Source organism: Hippichthys cyanospilos, chromosome 1 (assembly GCF_059441005.1).
Source record: "Hippichthys cyanospilos isolate Australia breed blue-spotted pipefish chromosome 1, RoL_Hcya_1.0, whole genome shotgun sequence".
NCBI lineage: Eukaryota > Metazoa > Chordata > Actinopteri > Syngnathiformes > Syngnathidae > Hippichthys > Hippichthys cyanospilos.
Window position 1 is genome coordinate 34890961 of NC_142369.1, and position 21879 is coordinate 34912839.

The 21879-nt window shown below is 37.7% G+C and overlaps 1 protein-coding gene across 10 annotated transcripts in view; it reads right to left on the reverse strand.

Moving 5' to 3' along the window:
• The window catches only part of golga1 (golgin A1), a 40325-nt gene that overhangs the window by 16290 nt on the left and 2156 nt on the right, over positions 1 to 21879 (reverse strand). For 8 of the 10 annotated variants that reach the window (XM_088420677.1, XM_088420702.1, XM_088420663.1 and 5 more), the window contains exons 3-12: positions 21298 to 21388; positions 19945 to 20052; positions 17912 to 18009; positions 8738 to 8770; positions 8504 to 8632; positions 5529 to 5698; positions 3943 to 4054; positions 3772 to 3855; positions 3492 to 3617; positions 3297 to 3392 (exon numbers count right to left, since the gene is read on the reverse strand). In XM_088420677.1, the coding sequence (XP_088276803.1) occupies positions 3297 to 3392; positions 3492 to 3617; positions 3772 to 3855; positions 3943 to 4054; positions 5529 to 5698; positions 8504 to 8632; positions 8738 to 8770; positions 17912 to 18009; positions 19945 to 20052; positions 21298 to 21388 (1047 nt within the window). The remainder of the gene's footprint in view (positions 1 to 3296; positions 3393 to 3491; positions 3618 to 3771; positions 3856 to 3942; positions 4055 to 5528; positions 5699 to 8503; positions 8633 to 8737; positions 8771 to 17911; positions 18010 to 19944; positions 20053 to 21297; positions 21389 to 21879) is intronic. The other 2 variants (XM_088420653.1, XM_088420711.1) reach the window with 2 other exon arrangements.

Genomic DNA, 21879 nt, shown 5'->3' on the forward strand with positions numbered 1-21879 from the left:
TCCATCTTTTAGGGACTACGGTACTACTTTGCATCTGTTAGTATTGCCCATCATATGATGCACAATGGAAGGTAATGGAGAAGAGATCCCCATACAAGCAGTTATAACCATACTCAAAACTATACAAAGCTGCAGACAATCCCTGGGTCAGACTGACCTTGAGAATATGGACAGTGTTTCTCAAAGAATATAAACTAGGCAAAGAGATTGTCATATTAAAATGGTGTGCATATGATTCAGATTTTACACCAAACAAGCTTGACCTTAGAATTAGGAGCTGAGTGTCAAATGGACTAACAGCTTTGTGCAAGATAATGAGAGGGAGGAAACCGCTTTGTTTTGAAACATGCAAGCAAACTTATGACCTTGAAAGACATGATTTTTATCGATACCTAAAGATGAAACATTATATTGATGCAAAACAGAAAGAATCGAGAGCTGCAGAATTGGACCAGTTGGACATATTTAAGAAAGCAAATGATTCCAAAATAGGTTTTTTGTTTCATGTATATTATAAGGCGATAACGAACCTCAAACCACAAAACATTTTACATTAACAACAGATGGGAAAATGAGAGTTGGGGGGGGGGGGGGGGGGGGGTGCACATATCAGAGGAAGAATGGGTGAATATGGTGGTATCAATGAAAATACTCCAGTTCACTAAACTGGAGAGAAGTTGGTTGAAAGGACTTATTGGTAATAGGATTCTTTATTTCACAAGAATCAGAAATCTCACCACGATACAATCCATCTATTTGTTGGAGGTATTGTGGCAACTACCATCCAATCCAATCCAATCCACTTTATTTATATTGCACAATTTTTAGAAACACAAGGCTTCCAACAAGTGCTGAACAGGAAAATTAAAACACAATCAATAGGTAACACAATAAAACAGTAAAAGCACCACTAAATATCATGACTTCAGTGTTTTTCTCGTTAATCAGCGCCATCCAAGTTTTAAGGTCCTCTGAACGTGTTAGCAGTGGGTTCATAGAATATGAATTGGACTTTTTGAGGGGATCATATATTTGGCTGTTGTCTGCATAGCAGTGAAAAGAAATGCCATGTTTCCTTTGAATGGAACCTAGTGGGAGCAGATAAAGAGAAAATAAACGAGGGCCACGCACAGTGCCATGTGGGACCTCACATGAGAGAGGAGCAGTGGAGGACACAGAATCACCCAGACTAACACAGAAAGTCTGATGTGACAGGTAGGACCTGAACCAGTCCGGTGCTGTGCCACTGAAGCCCACCCACTGCTCCAATCGAGCAATCAGGGTTTCATGGTCAACTGTATCACATGCTGCAGTCAAATCTAAAAGTACAAGAACAACACAGTGACCAGAGTCAGTAGCTAAAAAGATGTAAAATCTCAAGAGTTTTTTGTTCATTTAAAAAGTCCATAAGCTGTGATAAAACAATTTTCTCTAAGATTTTAGAGAAGACAGATAATTTTGAGATATGCCTGAAAATTGCCAAAACAGTAGGATCTAGCCCAGATTTTTTTTTTTTTTTTTAACAGAGACTGCACAACTGCTTGTTTAAAATGAACAGGGACAACACCAGAGGACAGACTGCTATTAATAACTGCATTACAAGACGGGCCAATAGTGGGAGAAGCCTCCTTAAAAAGTCGTGGTGGGATAGGATCATCAGGAGAACCTGGAGGCTTCAAATGACCCACGATCTCCTGCACAAAGGGAAGGGTCAGAGGCTCAAACATGTCCAACACAGCAGAACAGGGGACTAACAAGACTGAAGGGTCAGAAGCTAGAGATGAAATAAATGCTTTGGTAGAAGTGACTTTATTGAGAAAGTAGTGAAGAAAGTTCTCACACACAGCAGCGGAGACCTCAATTACGGTCTGTGGTGGATTCAAAGCAACGTTGATAACATTAAACAACACACAAGTGTCATGTCTGGGCATTGTGAGTGGAGATGTGGAAGGAAGGATGAACCAAAAATGTAGGACCGAGAGGGATGAGGCTCAAATAATGCTGGTTTAATATCAAACGGAGGCTGGGAGAGAAGGAACCAAAAATGATGCAGTTCTGGCTAAAAACTGTCAACCATTACCATATTTTTTGGAGTTGTCTTGTTATTAAATACTTTTGGAAGGGTCTTTACAAGGCATTACAGGATATATTCAAATGTCTTATAACTTTAGAAATTAAATTTTTGTTGTTCAGACAGATTCCTCAGGAATGGTTGAAAAAAGACAAACAATTGGCTGGCATATTGTTGGTGGCCACTAAAAAGACCCTTAGCAGGAGGTGGTTAACATAAGAAAGCCTAACACTGTACAGGTCGATGGACATTATTATGGAATTTATAGGGTGGATGAAATAACCGCGTTTGTCAATCAAAAACAAGAACAATTTCTTTCCTGTTGTGAGAACTGGGTAACTTTGATTACTGAGTTTGAAAAGATCACCCCCTAAATGTATGCGTGTTGGTGAATGACAGTTTCACATTAAAATAATAAAAAGTGAATTACAAAAAATTGTACCAAACTTATAAATTTATAAATGGGTGAGAGCTGATACTGTATAATAAAAACATGCCTTATACCTGTACAGGAGATATGATGGCCCAAGAATGTTAAGATTTTCAAAAAGTAGTAAAAGAATCTCAAAAATGTATCATAAAACATACTGTGACCCAGGGCAGTGATCTTAAAACTAGTGGATTGTCTTTGTCAGCCTATGAGACGCTAATTTCTGGAGTAATTGTAGGTTTGAAATACTCTCGATTGGTAGGCAAGAAAGCAGAGATTCTAAGCGACAGGAAATAAAGCATGCCCCATCATCTGTTAGTTTGACAGCAAAACAGGCAGATCCTGGCGATAAAATCTTTCTCTAACGCCGTCAGGACTAATCATTAAATCAGTTTTTTTTTTCTTTTTTCTGTTTGAGCTGACTACTTGACATAACTACACTTTCCCCTCACTCCCACTCCCTCATTTTCCACGTAATGAATGGAAAGTGTTTAGTGACAATTCTAGAGGTTTAATTGTTCTTATTTTTCCCCAATGTAATAAAGTGGACATCAAATATACATGTATTTCCACAATCCTCAAGTCAGCCCGGTCCCAAACCGATTAGAATCGCGAGAGTGGACTGTACTGTAAAAACTTGTTGAAATGTATCATGCATCGATCCATCTTTTGATCATATTAGTAATCAGTTTAACTGCAGTTTCCGCTTATTACACATTCCTGATAGTGTAAGGTCATTTAATGTGAACAACAAAAGGCATGCACGCATATTGGATCAATGAGTTTCATGAGCACCTGTGCCTCCAAGGAGCTAACTGTATCAGCATGCTTTGTTCGAAGATTTAGTAGTTCTGTTCTGGTCTCTTCTAGTCTTTGCTCGAGACTGGACCTCTGTAAAAACAAAACCACAAATAATCAATGGGCACCCCCAAACCATTCAACAGGCTATTTTAAGACTATGAAAAAAACTAAGTTGGCTTTTTAATTAACCTCCTGAAAGAGCTCTAGTAGATGATCGTCCTGGCTCAGGTTTCCTTGGCATTGTCTCTCTAAGAAATTAACTTTCTTCTGAAGGTCCCCCAACATGCGCTCCTTGTCCTCCTCTGTAACAGCAGCCTAAAGATGAATTCAATAAATCCATCTTCAAATGTACAATATATGAATTCCTAAATTCAACACATTGAATTAAACACTAGTGCATCAAAAGCTAAATAACACATGCATAGCTTCAACCTGCAGCTGTTTGACAAGTGAGTTTGTGTTCTACAACCTTTTGTTGTTTTAACTTGAGGGCATCATGTTCACTTTGAAGATTCTGAAGGGATCGTTCTGAAAAGGACAGCATACTCTGCGACTGAAAAATAAACACATTCATGTGTTGTAGTGGCCTACTCATAATGAACAGGTAAAATATCAAAAGATTTCAAACATTCAAACTGACCTTCTGCAAGTCTTCTGAGAGCTGCTGAATGACCAACTGCAGCTTCTTATTTTGTCCTTCCAACTCACCAATTTTCTCATCTCCTTCTTTTCTGAGCAGTACCAGTTCGTCACTGTATAGATGAAGTTTTGGTAAAACATACTGAGGGTGTAACAAATACTGATTTGAATAGGAAAATTGCTTTTCATTGAAAATATGTCATTTATTTCATTCACACCCCCAAGTTGTTCAACTTATATTGAGATATGTATATGAGATAATATATTGAGATATGTACTGAATCGTCTTTTTTTGGAGACCCTTGCTAGATTTATAGTCCTGACAAATTGAATCACACAGTACAAAAGTAAAACGACAAAATCATTCCATCATACACTCTTGAACTGATCCAAACAATAACCAATCAAGAAGTACTACAGATTGAATGTCTTTTATTGGAGTGATGCACAACCCTGACATATAATTACCCAAGCCAATATTAATGATTGAAAATATTTAAATCAGATTTTTTTAAACACATTTTTAATGTTGTCCAAGGCTGTGAAAATGCGAAGAGTTAAATATTCAATTTCAATATTTCGGTCAACAAAGATTTGCATCACAGCCTACAACATACAGATCTTTTAGCTCAGTGTGTATGTGTGAAGGGAATCATATATTAGGTTGTTATCATTATGTGCTATTTCATTGTTATCCATTTATGCAATCCTAGTTCATTTTGACCCTGTCCTTAGATAGAGCTGTTGACGCACGAAAGTGTGAGCTGGGACCTTGGCCCAAGCTGTCGGTGGTGCCCGGCTGGCTCTTTTGTTGTGTCTTGTAATCTGCTATGCTTTTGCTCAATAAAAGCCAGGGGGGGACGGCTGGGCGGTTGAATTAGCATTGGAAAACCCACGAGTTCATTTGCCCAAGCTTTTTCCCAATGCCCGGCATAGAAAAGTCAATCTTGGCTGCTCTGAGTTACTCTTTTTGCTGTTTAAGCAGCTAGGGTTGTCCTAGTCTTTTCTAAGAGATTTCTCTGACAGTGGCATGCCGATGAGATCATACAACGCTAATCCACATTTGTTTTAAGTTGTGCAATACAGCATTTGGAAAAGCGCTTTTTATGCCAAGCGGCATCAGAGACATCGTCTGTAACGCTGCTGCAGACACCTAGCAGTGACCAATGTTCATTTTTAAAAACTCCAGATGCTGTTTGGCATGTCACTTTTTATGGGTGAGGCAACCCGGTGTTTCAAACAATTTTCCAAAAACTGTATGGTGTTTTTCAAAATAAACATTGGTCACTTGTATGGATCTAAAATGGTGTTCGACATCGCTAGGCGTAAAAAGCGTCATTCTAAACGCGTACGGCATAACTCAAAGCAAATATATTTATGATTTCATCTGCTTGTTACAGACGTGGTGCCAGTGGTCAAAAGCCAACAAACAATACATTCAAATCCACAAACACATTCACTGAGTGGGTATTGATCCTGCTCTGGATGAGTGAAAGACAGTAATTTAAACTTCTACACTCCAACCCATTGTAAATTATTGACCAAAAACAAACAAGTGCATTCTAAAATTAAAATGTGCCATTTTACCGTTCCATTTCCAGGTCAACTGTGAATCTGGAGCTCTCCTCGTGTTGGTTTTGTAAAGCTTGAAGTTTTCCCTGAGTTTCAGATAGCTTTTGCTTTGCTGAATGAAGTTCAGCCTCCTGCTGCTCCAGGTCAAGTTCATGTTGGCGCAGCTGTTCTTCCTTTCTCAGCAACTGGTAAACACAGCTTACAATCACAAACTAGCAATTTTAGGCTTTTATCCTAGTTGGCACTTGTCATCGAAAGAAAAAAAAAAAACACCAACACATGAATAGAAGTCATCGTATTTGTTAAAATTATCCTTATGATCTGATCATCATACGTGACAAATACGATCTGTGAAAATAAATGATATGTATATGGCCCAATTATTATGCCTCTATATTGGAAGAAATTACCGACTGCGCCCAAAGAAAAATTCTCGTCACTGAAGGCGTGAGCTACAAGATTTCAGTCATTTGCCATGGCCTTACGGGCACGATCATCATGAGCCTGACCTCAGGTCCCCATAGTGACCTGCCACCCTGTTTCCCCAAAAGGGCACCCTACTTGTACAATACTTTGTCTTGTACAACACTTTGTATGCAACAATGTTTGAGTAATGGGGTGTTAATATAACAGTAACTGCAATTGACTTTTTCATACATCATTTTTATCATGTACTATTACCAGGTCATTATGGCAGTTTCGACAAATATGACAAAAAGTGTTTTACTTTTAAAAGTACCTTTATAGTTGGGTAAAAAGTTGACTGGAATAAGTTGACCACAAAATATGTTGACAAACGTTTTCAACAGTGACTTTGCTGGCACCAGGGAAGCCATCCTCACAGACATTTACAGTCTGCAACTCCACATTAACGCCCAATCTACTTTGTAAACTTTTCACTGTGTATTAATATCCTCTGATGGAAAGTTGACACAAAAATTAATGTTGTCTGATCAGGGATTGCCAATGCCACTGTCGGAGCCACCTTTACTTACTCATGAAGAAGCAGCCCCTTGGGATGATTTGGGGGCTTCTTGAATTATTCATATTCTATGATTTGATTCTGGATCCTAACAAGTCTCAGTTCTTAAAAAAAAATAACATTAACAATAAATAACAGAGCTAACCTGATTTATTTTAGACAAATTATATGAACTTCTCTGTTCTTCCCTGTACTGTTTGAGATCTTTACTATGAGTTACACACACACATGCACACACAGCCACACACACTCTCACACACACACACACACACACACACACACACACACACACACACACGCGCACACATGCACACACACACACACACAAACACACAAAACGTTTTAATCAGTAGTGGTACATTGAAAGAAAAACAATAATGTAACAAATAAACCATGGTGCCGAACTGATGGGCTAATCTAATACGGTTTCTCTTTTGGAAAAAAAAATATTTACTTTACGAAAATATTTACTTTACGAAGACAAAACTGCAATTGAAAGGCAAGCAAAGAAATGTAGTGAATCTAATCTAAGCAGTCTGTTTCCAAACATGTACTGTATGTAAGTAGTATCCTGTAGCAGTGTATGCTATCAGCTAAATAGTAGCTGGGGACACGCATTTGTATGTTCACTCACTGTTAGGTCACTGTTAGTTTTCCACCTGGCTGGAATGTGGGATGGTTCCTGCTCAATGGCTTTGCCTGCTGTCAAGATATCACTGCACTTTATAGCACAACATGTTTTCTGTAATTTATATTGTTTCTGTGTTTGGTACATGCAGCATCCACTTCAACCTGTGGGCCTGGAAGGGGGCTCCTCCCACCTGTAGTCCCTTCTGGAGGTTTCTGATTTTCCCCAAATTGGGGTTTTTGAGTTTTTCCTTCCCCTTCTGGGAGCTTTGACAGGGGATGCTGTTGTGTACCTTATACTGAAAAGATGTCTCTGTACGACTTCTTTTCTCGAAAGAGGTCTCCACATGACCTCTTTTCATCTGTGAAGCCCTTTGAGACCGGTGATTTAGGGCTATATAAATAAAATTTGATTGATTGATTGATTGAGTTCAAATTACACATCCTGGTTCACTATTGGCTGACACTGGCTTTGGGTCCAAGATTTGCGCCATTTATACCGCTAATTGCCGGCTGAGCTGGGCAAAATCATATACCTGACAAAGAGTGACCACCGCCACAGCTGCAAGGAACGGCAGGAAGTGGCCATGCACGTCTAATATTGCTGCTGCTGCACCAACATCCTTGGCACTGGTGCCCATTGGAGATCGAGCAGCAGAGCTGACCAAGAGGAGTAGTAAAATTAGGACTACCTGCAGTGCAATGGTGCATTAGCTATGGTGCTGGGAGGGACTACGTGCCTCATGCACATGCGGTCTTCCTTCTTCCATGTTTCTTTTAACATTTTACAATGTGAACAACTCCGGGAGAACAGAAATGATTGACACAGTTCCCCTCTATTCAGAATTCTAGGGTGCCTAGCCCTATAAGCTGACTTGTTTATAGAGTATTGATAGGCCCCCTAGGCTGACTTAATGAACTGGTGTAGCCGTGAAGTGGGTGACAGAAAGTTCAACAAACTCTTAGCATACACCCGAATTACAGCCATTGCTCTAGGTCAGGGGTCACCAACGTGGTGCCCATGGGCACTTGGGTAGCCCCCGAATATCACATGAGTAGCCCGCAGACCTGTTCTGCTATCAGTTTACAAGTGATAGAACATTGTGATTTTACTAAGGAATTTTACAAATGATCATGCATCTATGACATAGATATTATTCATTATACTTGATTTACATTTTTACTAAAGCCGTTAGGTTACTACAGCTGTTAGGTTCTTGTTCTTCCCCCACATCTGTCGTTATTGTGATTTGTCTCACCTGTCATTCACGTGTTCCAGCCACGTTTAGCCATTAGGTTTAGGAAATAAGAATAGTGAAAGCCTAGTGTTCTAAATTCAAATAGGCTGGGCAATATCAGCATTCTATACATACAAAATTACCATGTGTTTGATTTTCGCTAATTCCTGTTGCTGGAAACCCTCCAGTTCATCGATATCATCCCTTTTCTGGAAGAGTGTCAGGCTTTGCTCAATCATCTCATCCAGTCTGGCTGATAATGCAGTCTTCTCCTAAACAAACCCAAACATTGAGTTTTCAAATCTCAGAAATGATTAAGTAACATTAGGAAGCATCCAAATTAATTGCCGTTGATGATAACAAAACACAGTACTTACATTTTCTACAACAGCCAACTTTTTCATCCATTCCTGTGAATAAAGTGAAAAACGATCTGGTCATATTCATGAAAATATAGTGCTGCAAAACAGCATCTACATCCCTCCTGAGTTTCCAGAGGTCTTTCATATTTATCCCATTTAAATGTTTTTGGATCATCAAACCAACTTTGAATACGTCAGATATTAAATTCTCTCTTCTTAAGTGAATCACTTAGGTTTTTCGAAAGCTAGGTTCAAGTTTATAGGATTAAGTCAGACCATTTTACTAGGCTTGGGAACGATAAACCGATACGACTGGATTTCTGGTTTTACAGGCTAGCGATACAGGTGTATTGGTAGCATACTAACCAATCAACAGTACACAGCCACAAACCCTTAGATGATTCGATTGTAGAGCTATGGATCGGCTATGGCGATAATATGATTCGGTTACCCGAGGCTTTACAGTTTTCCTCTCAAACATAACGTGAGAGCTGACAAAACGGCGGTCGTGCAGAGAGGGGTCTGATTGCATGATGTAGGACGGGGGCGTGTATTTCCAAAAATGGCACTAAAAGAACTACACACCCCCTGGGGAGGAGTTTTGCCTTTATAGGAAAAAGGGGGCGTGTAATTATTTTTTTCTAGGGAGGCCTTAATCCTGGTGTACCGTACAGATATTAAAAAAATGGCGGATCGGGAGCGCATTGTAGGTTAAAATTGTTCGTATGGAATGTTGTAAACGGTGGATTAAAATGTTGAAATGCATTTTTTTGTTGTTAAGGTGATATGCACATGTAATTGCATATCAAATGTCATTGATAATTGTGCAAATCTACAGTAAAGCAGGGAGGACAGCTAATTTTAAAGTTAAGCTCTTTTGTATAACTTTGACAGACAGAAGTCACTGCAAAAGGAAAACAAGAAACTACTCAGTGAAGTAAGATTGACTTGAATTGAATTAGCAAAAGTCCAACATCAAATTCTACATTTCTAACCTTTGTTCAAGATAAATTGAAGTGTGGAAATAATACATCTTAGTCTGTTTACTGTTAAGCATGACAATGAATTTGGAAAATAAACATGACAGTTTATAAATTTGGAGAGCCAGCAATAAAGCTGGAAAATCATCCACAATGTAACTACTGTATGTCATATCAGCCAATAAATACTTTTTTTTTTTTTAACTATTCAAAACAATTAAAATGAATGTTCAACGGATTAAGGTTTAATGACAATCAAATAACCATCTAGAGTGATTCCAGGCACATTCTTGTGACAATATAGTTATATCCAAGTAACCAATAGAAAGAAACTCACGCATCTAGCATACTATGCAATACACATACATTCATGCATTTTCTGTACCACTTATTCTCACTTGGGTCTCGGGGAAGCTGGCGCCTATCTCAGCAGACTGAGCAGTAGTGCTATCCTCCTATTTCTGCTTTTACCTGTAACATTTTGACTTAATTTGCAACTGATGCGGCTTGGCATGAGCAAAAACACACATTTTTGGCATAAGTTTGGACTAAATTCAGTTGTGTGTAAAAATAACATGTTCCTCCTTTTGTTTGTTCTCAGGTTCCATCGACCATCTATGAAGATGGGTGGAAAACCAGTGCCCATTGTCCAAGATTCAATATATTATTGCAGCATCTGTGCCAAAAGTGGTGAGTATGCAAATGTTGCTTCACATATGCAAACTCATTACAGGTCCATTATTTGTCACAGAGGTAAGTGAGTTTTAAATCCAGTATTACCCAAGTAGAGTTTGTGACTGGAACAATGTCTTATTGTCATGGTAAGCAATTAATACCAACATGAAAATGAATGTTTTGTTAGTTTAAGGAACGTTCAACACATATGTTTTGGGCACCCAAACTTATCAGCACTCATTGATATTGAAGACAATTTACCAATGGATCTAGTATCTTGGAATAGTGCCTAGTAAGTCGCATAGCTGCATAAGGACTGTACTTTACAGAACTGACTTGTCAATATTTGCAGGTAATACAATGTTCAGGTGTAATGGTGGATGTGTCACACCGTCACACTACCATTGCTGCTATTTTCCAAAAATAGTGGTGAAAACATCAATATTTAATATGCACCTTGTGAAATGCAAATCTGCACCAACAGATGACATTGCTTTAGGTACTCCTTTTTTATTTTGTTCTTTGTTTCAATTTATCATTTCAAGTTTTTGCCTAAAACGTCTCACTGCAATATTGCCCAATTAAAGAGCGTTGTTGACTGCAGTCTCGACCAACACTGACTTAACTTGTAAAACATCACTTTTCTCCACAGCCTCGAGTGTCACAACTGTGTCCAGTGGTACAGTGCTGCCTACCACAGCCTCGTCAAGCGTCATGATTCAGCAAACAACAGCCAACCAGTCCTCCTGCCCCAAAGCTTTAACTCATTCCGAAAAAAGTGATACTTCCAATAGAATTTAAAAAGTGTTCACATCAAAACTTGCAAAAACCACATGCACATTCTGTAATTTGGTCCTGAGTAAAAATAACATCAAAATTCACATTCAGAGATGTCACTCTTCATCCACTTTCGATATTACAGCTGATCATCATTTGCTCTCCCAGTGTGTGGACAGAAAAAATGGCATTTTTGCTGTACAGAGACATTTTTCTGGAAAAATCTATCCAATACATGTCAAAAAAATTTATTGGGGAAAAAAAACACGAGGTAAACTGTGAGTTGGACATTTGTAGAAGGGCATCTGAGTTTTCGAAACAAAGTGGTACAATGGGGTTTGAGTGCATGCACCTGAGGTCGTTAACATACTGCCCCATATCAGCGGAACCACACCCCACACTGAATGAAGACGTACTCACAGACATGGTAGAAACGAAATGGATTTCTGAAAACACAAAGAAAGTATGTCTCAACAGAAAACAAGAAGCTGAGTCTGAGGGGTGCCCTCTTACTGAAGAAATTACTTTTACTCAAGGAGCACCACAATTCTATGAGCCTGTGAAGGACAGCGGCACCTCCTACTATTGTCGTTTGGGTAGAGTGATTGTGAAGAAATACACAAATAGAAATACTTGGCACTGTCCATGTGCAAAAGCTAAGATTTATTGTCCTCATAGGTCAATTGCCAGATGGCATTTGAACCAGTACTATCCTGAACTTTTCCGAAAAGTCAAAAGCATCAACAATGATGTGTTTGAATTTTTGGACACGCAAGACTCTCAAGATGGACCTATTACTGGGCACAATACAGGAACTGTATATCCACCAGATGGGAATCATCTGACTGCAATTCTTGATTATCTGCTCCCTAAAAAAAAGAAAAAATACCAGCACTCCTGCCAGACGATGCCTGTTCTCCACCAAACATAGTGACTATATCTAAAAACCTCATCCCAAAATGCCCAGGAAAGACCCCACTTTCTGATCCATTCTTAATAACACGGAAAGGAAAGATTGTCACATTCAGTGGCGTCACAGAGGGTATGTGTAATTGAGAAATTCTGTGCATTGTCTTAAGATATATATTTGTCTCAATGCAATGTGCTCTTATTTTTGTTTCGAGACGTGACCACATACTGCAAGAAGTGTGGGGTATGTGGACATTTCTACCGATACCAAGAATGGTCAGAGGGGCTTCACAATTTTGATGACCATGTAGTTTTAACACTACATCTCTGCCTTTTCCTGAGAAATTGTGTCCAGGTAGTATTTTGAAATGTATCTTATTTATGTAATGATTCATTTATCATTTAACATTGTCTGCTTTCAAATGCTTTTACAGAATCACACTGCTGTTGGAAGGGCCTTGAACATACTAGAACAGATGAACAAAACTAAGTATCCAAATCCTGACTCCATTCTACATGGCTACCTTCATTTTGAAGAACTGACAGCTCATGACTATAATTTTTCATGTGTACATTGTGGAGTCCATCCGCCTGTTGTGATAATGAATTTACACAAGAAGGTTTTTTTTTAGCATGGCAGGTAATACTTTAAAAGTTTTTTTTTAATTGAATGTATGCATTATTCCAAGTGTTTCACTAATATTACAAAACATGCCTTACAGTGAGCGATATTGAAGATCCCCAACCTGACCTAAATGGTCATGTTGATGTTGAGGCATTCTGGTACACTGTTGAGAAAGAAATTGTTTGCATGTGATTTCTAAAAAGAAGGTTGTATACCTGGTGGCTCCTTCTGTTCCTATAATGTTAAGAGTCATGAATTTCATACAACACAAATCTTTTTGTTTGTACTCTTAAAGTAATTGTAAGAATCATTGTAAAGTGTCTCCATCATATGATAAATGGGCGCCAAGGATTGGGCCTCACACCAGAGCTGGGAAAACAATTCTCAATACTGAGTATGCCAAACTTTCAGCAAAACAGACTGTTTTAGAACAAGCAGACATTCTAAATGCAGAAGAACATCTTTCTAGTGAACTGATGAATTTAAAGGTGATTTTCAACATTTTTTTAAACATGTTATACAACTGCACTTTGCTTTTAATAATATCTACATAGTCCATTAGGTTCTTTTTTGTGTTATGTACGTACTATTTCAGAAAATTCACATTCAGTTTAATGGCTTAACGGCTACTGCCCTTTGTAGGTACACAGGCAAATATGCTAAGGAGACTAGTTCAAGAAGGTGGTATCAACTCAAATGGCTCTAAGATGGACCTTCTCTTGCGTTTGAGGGAGGAGATGAAAACCAGAAGCACCTATGACAAGTGTTCCAAAAGGTTTGGGGAGCATCAGGTTAGCATTTAACTTACAAGCCTTTCCATTCATCCAACCAAGTTTATTACTGTATTTTAGAAAAAGTATAGCTTTAATCTTTTCTTTAATTTAATGTAGTAGGATTGAGGCACATCTTTTTTTTTTTTTTTTGGAACGTGGCTGGGCTGTAATAATGTATCCTTGTGGAGTTGTGAACTCTGTCAAATTCAACTTAAGAGCCAAGAGCCCAAGAGACTACGCAGACATGTTGCTGTCCTTCAAACATTTCTCAAACATCGTAGTATATGATTTTGCACGAGGATAAGTTCCCTACACAAATTTACGGGAGCCAGAAAGACTGCCCTTCAGCCCATTTGAAGGAAGAGTCACTTCAGTTACACCAGAGAACATTGCATTATCAAAGAAAGGAAATTTAAGCACCAGTTTGCCATGGTTGCAGCAAAAAAAGGACCCGCCAGATGTCAATGGCCATCCCTCAACAGGCTCTGCAGAGCATTACGCACTATATGACACAGTTCAACAATACAACACAAAAGATGAAACTAATTTTCTAAGACTCATCAGACTAGTTCCTGAACTAAGAGGATGGGTCAATTCTCAGACAGCAGAGCAGCTGTTCTCTGGAATGCGCAAGAACAATTACTTCATGAACTGTCTTTCCCCATCTAGTCATGTATTCCTGATGTGCAACATCTTACACAATCATAATGAAAGACTTAACCAGCATGCCCTGGACGACCTGAAAGAACTTTTTAAAGGCAATACAACCCTTGACTCAGACAAAAAAGCCATTCTCGATATGAGTTTTTTAATAAAAAAAAAATTAAGATACTGTATTTAATAAAAAGAAAATGTATATGGCTGTCTTGAATTTTTTTTTTTTTTTTTTTGCCTTTGCTGTCTTTAGCGTATCTGTGGCATCAGCGATCACAGAAGCCATGTGCATCCCTGCACACTCCCTCACTTCTACATCCTCCAGCATTTCTCCAGCATTTCTCCAGCATTCATTCCAGCATCATCTTTTTTCTTCCCTACTTTAAAGGAGAATTCCTCCGAAAAAGGATGCCTTGATTTTCCCTCTCTTGACACTATCTGCTGTGTGTAAATGAATTTAAAGTATTGTTAAAGAAGAAAGAAACTCCTTTTTTTTTTCTTATGTATTTATTTTTGTGGAATTGTGACATGGGTACATTCATACATTATAATGGAAGAAATCTTTTGAATTATTCCCATAATTATTTTTCTTATAGGTAATGAAGCCACTTATAAAACAGATATTGTTCATGGACTCTCTAAATCAGAATGACAGACAAGGCTTCAGACACAAACCCTATCGATCCATCTTAAGGTTTCTAAAAAAGAAAAAAACGTTTGCTGCATGTCTCAGGCTTGCCCAAAAATCATTTTGTTGTTGGACAGTCTCGTTCCTTAGACTTGCCCAAAACTGTGCTGTTGTTCTTGGACAGTCTCGTTCCTTAGACTTGCCCAAAACTGTGCTAACTATTGTTCTTGGACAGTCTTGTTCCTCAGACTTGCCCAAACTCTGCTGACTGAAATTGTGCCAGTATTTTTATTTAATTATTCCTTTATTTATATATTTTTTTATATTAATACCAGGGCTATTGCACAGCACATTTCACCAGGAGCATGGGCAGAGTTCTCAGGCCTGGATATTAAGGTAAAATATTTGTTTCAACATATCTGTTTCCATTAATGGTGCATGTCATGTTTTGGGCAGTTGCAACGTCATTTAGTTTTAATTACCCCTTGGAAGTCACACTCATATTTCAATTAAGTATTTAAGATGTTAACATTTGTACCGTGCTTTATGGTCATTTTATAAACATGTTTACAGGGGCTACCTTGAGAGCATCTTGGCAGAAATGACTGTGGAATCTTCATGATAATGGTGACTGAAAGTTTACCCCTGAAGAAATGATGAACTGTAACAGTGATTTATATTCCATATATTCAACTTTTACCCCTTCAGTAGCCTTAGACTTATTCATGTATATGTGTAGGTGAAAAGTCCATAATGACAGGAGAAATGTTTTCGTACTTGCTGTGCCTCACCCCGTAACACAAAATGCTCTTTGTTTTGGTTCATAAGCTCTTTGCTTTGGTTCATGAACTATTTTTTGAAAATAGACTTTTTCCCTTTTCAATCAACTTACCAATGTCATACACAGAAATATATATATATATATATATATATATATATATATATATATATATATATATATATATATATATATATATATATATATATATATATATATCACATCACAGAATGACCTTTACCATTGCCATTTTGGATGGTGAAAAAAACAGTTGTAAGACGTATCAAGGATGTATCACAAATGTATGCAAAAGGTTGTACTGTACTACATTTTCCATATTTTTTTTACTAATGATTTATGACTATTACAACAGTCTGTCGACCGTTTAATTTAATGGTTCTATTGCACATATTGGATTTATGATTTTTTTTTTTATTATATAAATACATAACATAAACGTTAGTTGTATTATTTCACTCTATAATACAGTATCGCTTTGTGTATGTACCTGTCAGGACAAGACGTTTTCCATAATATTTTTACTAATGTCATGTCAATATTACAACAGTTAGATGACCTTTTATTTTTTCTAACGCTTTACAACATTTAATAGTTCTATTTCACTGCATTATGTTAATATGATATATTGTAATTACGACATAAACGTTAGACTCATTTCACCCTCTAATATAACTTTATGTACCTGTCGGTACACATTAAGGCCTCCCATGAAAAAAATAATTACACGCCCCCTTTTTCCTATAAAGGCAAAACCCCTCCCCAGGAGGTGTGTAGTTCTTTTGGTGCCATTTTTGGAACTACACGTCCCTGTCCTACATCCTGCAATCAGACCCATAAGGTCGTGCATGCTCTGTAGCATTCCCTTCACAGCACAAAGCTAAACGTAGTAGCGGTGACGTGCTAAAACAATGGATGGACAACACAAGCACCGACGTCAGCGCCAGCGGTGATTCACAGCGACCTATTTTCAACGTACCAAGAAAACAAAAGTCAAAAGTTTGGAGCGTGTTTGGATTTTTCAAAAAAGATGGACAACTCGATAAAAGACATGCCATTTCCAAGCTGTGCCGACCAGCTCTGAAGTACAGAGGGACGAGTATGGTGACTTAAAGATTTAATTCTCTTTTTTTCTAGAGCTGCTACATATAATTTTTAGTTTGTAAGTTATTTACATTCAAAGGTTGCACTTAAATTACCTACCTCATGTGTTCAAAACACCAGGAAATACTTAGACTGAATTATTGCACTTTTTTATTGTTGTCTGTCTCTGGAGTTTTTTTTTTTCTTATCGATCCCATCCAACAAAATGATGCTCATTCACCAAGTCTTTCTTTTTTTTTGCGTTCATGTCTAAAAAATTACATGCATTGGTATGGAATTTTGTTGTTTATTTTTGCTTGTGGAAATGTGGGCTTTTGTCTGTTTCAAATAATGTAAGAACAAACACAACAAATGTTTACTATTGTATCGTTTTCACACTCTAACCATCTAACCATCTCACCACCTCTTCTTAAACTGTATCGAATCGCTCTGCCTTAAAACTGTATCGAATTTTTAATTGAATCGTAACCTGTGTATCTAGATACATATTGAATTGGCTTCGTGCCCGATTCCCGGTCAACCGGTCAATTTTTATTGACAATAACTTTGACCTGTGGACCATGCATGCCCATCCAAAAGTGTCATTTAACTCATGAATTGAATTGTCTGATGTCGTCCATCGGCATAGTGTGGCATGGGCCAAAGCCAGAAAAAGTGCTTCTGTCAGTGACTGGTCTATTTTCAGACAACTAAGAAATAAATGCACATCTCTTATTTAAAGGCTAAATCAGGATATTATCGGTCACAACTGGGAACCTAAATAACCCATTGAAATTTTGGAAAGTGAATGTTCATCTGAACAAAAACCTCCAAGTTCTTCCCACTTTTGTTTTAATGACTCAGTCCAGTTAATGACAGAATTGAGGTCTTAAATTGCTTTAATAAGCATTTTGTGTCATCTGGGTCACTGTTTGACTCTACTGGACTTGCCTCTGTGCCTTATTGTACAAACTCTCAAATTTTTTCTTGAGAACCTTTTACAACATTTGTACATTTTACTGTGCAGCAAGATCATAAGGCTCTCAAAACTCTGAATCACTGAAAACCTCAAGGGGCAGATTTGCTAGATCCTTACATTTTGAAAATGGCTGCTGATTTAATTACACAGCCTCTCACAATTCTTTTTAATCTACAATTGAAGACAGAGAAATCCCTCCAGTCTGGAAGTCAGCAGGAAGGGTTCTAATACTTTTTCAGAGCACAGTATATCTGTCTGGACAGTATGTATGTATATACATATGTACATAATGGATCAAATTAACATTTACCTGGTCCTTTTTGTCCAGGGCTAGAGTCATTCCCTCTGCCATCTTGGTTCTGTTAGCCTGGTGATATTCATTCTGCTCTTGAAGTTTTTTTATGGAAGCTAGGCAGTAAAATGAAAGAGCACAGTTAAAAATAACAAAAGAAAAAAACTGTCAAAATACAGAAATTGTTAAAATATTTAAAGTTAGTAATTGCTGACAAATTCTACACATGCTTTCTCCAAATGTATCATGGCCAGTTAAGATTGTTGACAGAAGCTCTTCAACTCCACCCGGGGCAGTAAAAGCTCACATTAAACTCAAAACCTCATACTCTGCACTGCACTATTCACTTTATACAAGCACCTTAATTATACTTGCACTAGACTCCAACGATTCACACTATTCTGTTTACACTGTTAACAAGCACCTTAAGTATACTTCTGTACTGGACTTATGTGTATCTTGTGTATTTTATTTCTCATATTTTATATCTCGACTTGAGGATACTGCTGGAAATGTGAATTTCCCTACGGGGATGAATAAAGTATCTATCTATCTATCTATCTATCTATCTATTTGAACACTCATAAATGTCACTTAACACAAGGTACTAAGGGTGTCCCGAACGATATTGATATCGGTTATCTAGCTGATATCAGCTAAAAAAAAAAAAAAACATAAAACCAAACAATAATAAAAAAAAAAAAAGTAACAGAAACAGATTACTTGTCTTCATCCATACTATCTGATTAGCAGTCATATGCAGGAAGACTTCCATTCATTTTGCATGTATTTTATTCAAGAGCAGTGCATTCTAATGTTTGAGTTTGAATGTATGTGACAAAATGATTAAAATAATTAGAACAAAAGTATAAAAAGTATCTTCTAACATTCATCCATTCATTTTCCTAAACCACTAAAGTCCCTGGCCTGCTGGTGACTAACCCAGGGTAGCCTTTAGGATAGTAAACGGGGGGGGGGGGGGGGGGGGGGACATGCAAGCACGGGGAGAACATGTAAACTCTACACATGAAGGCCTGACGAGCTGGAATCGAAAACGGGACCTGTGCAATGTGAGTCGGACATGCTAACCACTCAGGCCTATCTTCTAACATTTCATCCTAAAAACTAAAATAAAAAAATGGTTTCGTTCCTGTTGATATATCAGATTAATATTGGTGTAGAACAGAAGACTGGCCTGCAACAGTGTAGGCAGCTGGTCCTTTTGAACGCGTACTTTAAGCAGGTTTCCCGGTATATACCACTCGCTGGGAGTACGATAGTGCTCACTCCACCAGCAACTGGTAGCTTTGTTGTTAGATTGCACACCTCTAATAACATATCAATTTAATAGTATCAAACTGAGCTACATATAAATAAAGAAAAAACTAATTAGGCTCCATTCTCAAGCAATGTGTTGCTGCTTCTTTAGTTGATCATCCTGCTAATTTATCATTTACCTTTTTAGCGCCAGTTGTAAGACAGGAGAGGGCTGGTCAGGTAAAAACAATGCTATATGCTGTATCTTACAAATAGCGTCAATTATATGAAGGTTTTTGCAAAGTGCACGGGCCTGGTCCCTATTCCTCACAAATAGCAGGATCAACTATAAATATAGGGTTTACAAGTAAGTTGTAGAAAATTAAGAAAAATAAAGTGAAACAACTTTTCTTTTTGGCCTCTATGTATCCCAATATAGCGTTTTAGCTTAAATGAATGGAAATTTTCTACCATATGTTGTCCATTTGTTCTTAAAATACATATTTTGTATAACGCCCATAATAAGATGAAAGAAAAATAAATAAATAGATGTGAAACACACACACACATATGTGTATATATTTGGAAGGGAAAAAAAGCAATTATCAAATTGTGTAGAGAAGGGCTTGATCTTTCACATTTTTCTACCAGAACAATATCTATGACTCATTTAAAACCCTTCAATAAGATAGCAGAAAACAGTAACATGAAATGGAAGAATTAATTTTGGAAAAACAGATGGAGCAGTCAGGTGGTTAATAAGCTGATTGACAGATAAAAGAAAAGTAGCTCACTGGTAGGAGGGGAGCGAGAGGAGAGGTACGTACAATCCTGATGGTTTTCCAATGCAATTTCAAGTTTTTCCTTGGTCTTCTGCATTATTCGCAACTGCTCAGCATAGTCTAGAGTTGTTTGGATAGAGTGGTGATGGTATGAATGGAATTTCAAAGGCACATACATGCCCGCACACAAGGGAACAGGAACAGCATGATAGAGGACAAGAAAACAAAAGAAGAAAACACAATGGAAAATGTAAATGCCACATTAAGATAAATCAATCCTCCTTGTTTTCTTTAGAGAAATTCATAAGTATTTGGGGAAAAAACTGCATTTCTCTATATGCATACACACACAATAAACAGTTATACATTATGATCTTATGGCATGGTGAAATTTTCTTACTTCGATTTGAACCTACCGTATTTCTCTGAGTACTAGTCGAGTTTGTTTTCCTCATTTTCAACCGCCACTTTGTATACATGTATATTACATAAACGCCAGGTGGGGGGAGAAACACAGCAAAGAGCAACCTATCCACGCACTGATCTCGCCACGGTCGTTACTGGGGTCATTATTACTTCCCTTATTGCTTTATTACTGTTGATTTGTTTTTGTTTTACTACCTAATTTATTATTCACTCATTTATGTAATGTAGTCTGCTCGGGAAAGTGAACAGGTGAATAATAATTTCATTGTGTAGTATTACTATACATATGACAATAAAATTGTTGAATCTTGAATGTTGAAGGTTTCAGCAAAGCATTTCTGGAAACCTCTATTTCAAACAAATTAAACTGGTCCGAAGAAGACTACCCTTGGAAGAGTAACAAGCATGTTTGAAGAGAAGACAAGGAAGAAAAAGAACACGTCCGAGATAGGCATGTTTTGAAATGGGAGAAGCTATTTGGTGTGTCAGACAGTGATGATGACTGAGGGCTTTTCAACATATTCATTTTCAGCTGTGTCAAAAAAATAAAGCATTGAAACTTCAAATCATTTTATTGTTGCAACAATAGTTTCAGCATTTGGGTCTACATACGCATACGCATACCTTGCACTTGTTTTGTTTCCGCCCCATCCCCATACCCCCATAACCGCAACAGTATGTTATTCAATATACGATGAGGAGATGCGTCTAAAAGTAGGGAAATTTCGTCATTTTAATAACACACGTTTTCTTTGGATAGCCATGAAATGAAAGTCAGGCGTAGACTTATACTTGCGTTTTTGTCAAATTCACCCAAATTGAAGTTAAAAAAAGGGGGGGAGAGGGGGTCGACTAATGCACAAGGCCAATTTGTACACAGAGAAATACGGTACATTTTGAGTCCTGCTGTTTCATTTATTGACAGATTGAATGTCCTACCTGATAGCTTTGCCTCTAGTTTTCGGATCTGATAATTCCTCCTGAGCAGTTGAGCAGGCAGATCATCCCTGGAGCTACTCCCGTCAGATGCCTGGGGACAGTTACAAAGGACACTATTACATTTGAAAGTGAACTGTAGTTTTAATGTAACAACTAATGTTCTATTCCCCTGCCAGTTTGTTTCACTTTCAGACTTTTACAATATTTTAATCCAGCCAACTAAATAGATCTTCAATATAAAAACTATTATTAACACCTGCATAGTTCAATCAAAATTCACTCACCCACCCATGGGTGCATTAGGAAAGCATTGGGAAGAAAAAAAATAAAACATTTTTTGACTGCTTTTCAGCTTTGCTTTTTTTTTTCGCAAACTGCGTGAGAACATTTTGAGTAATGCGAGTATGAATATGTTCAACGATCATGTGTGATCGCGTCTCATTTAGATGCGTACAAGGATTTCAGAAGAGTATGTAAGCGCATTTCAGTGTAGTGTGTAAAAGCTATTTATGTAAAGTTGGCGGCCTTCCTTTTCTTATTTTTTCAGAATGAAACATTGCCTATCCATACGCAGCCTGACTC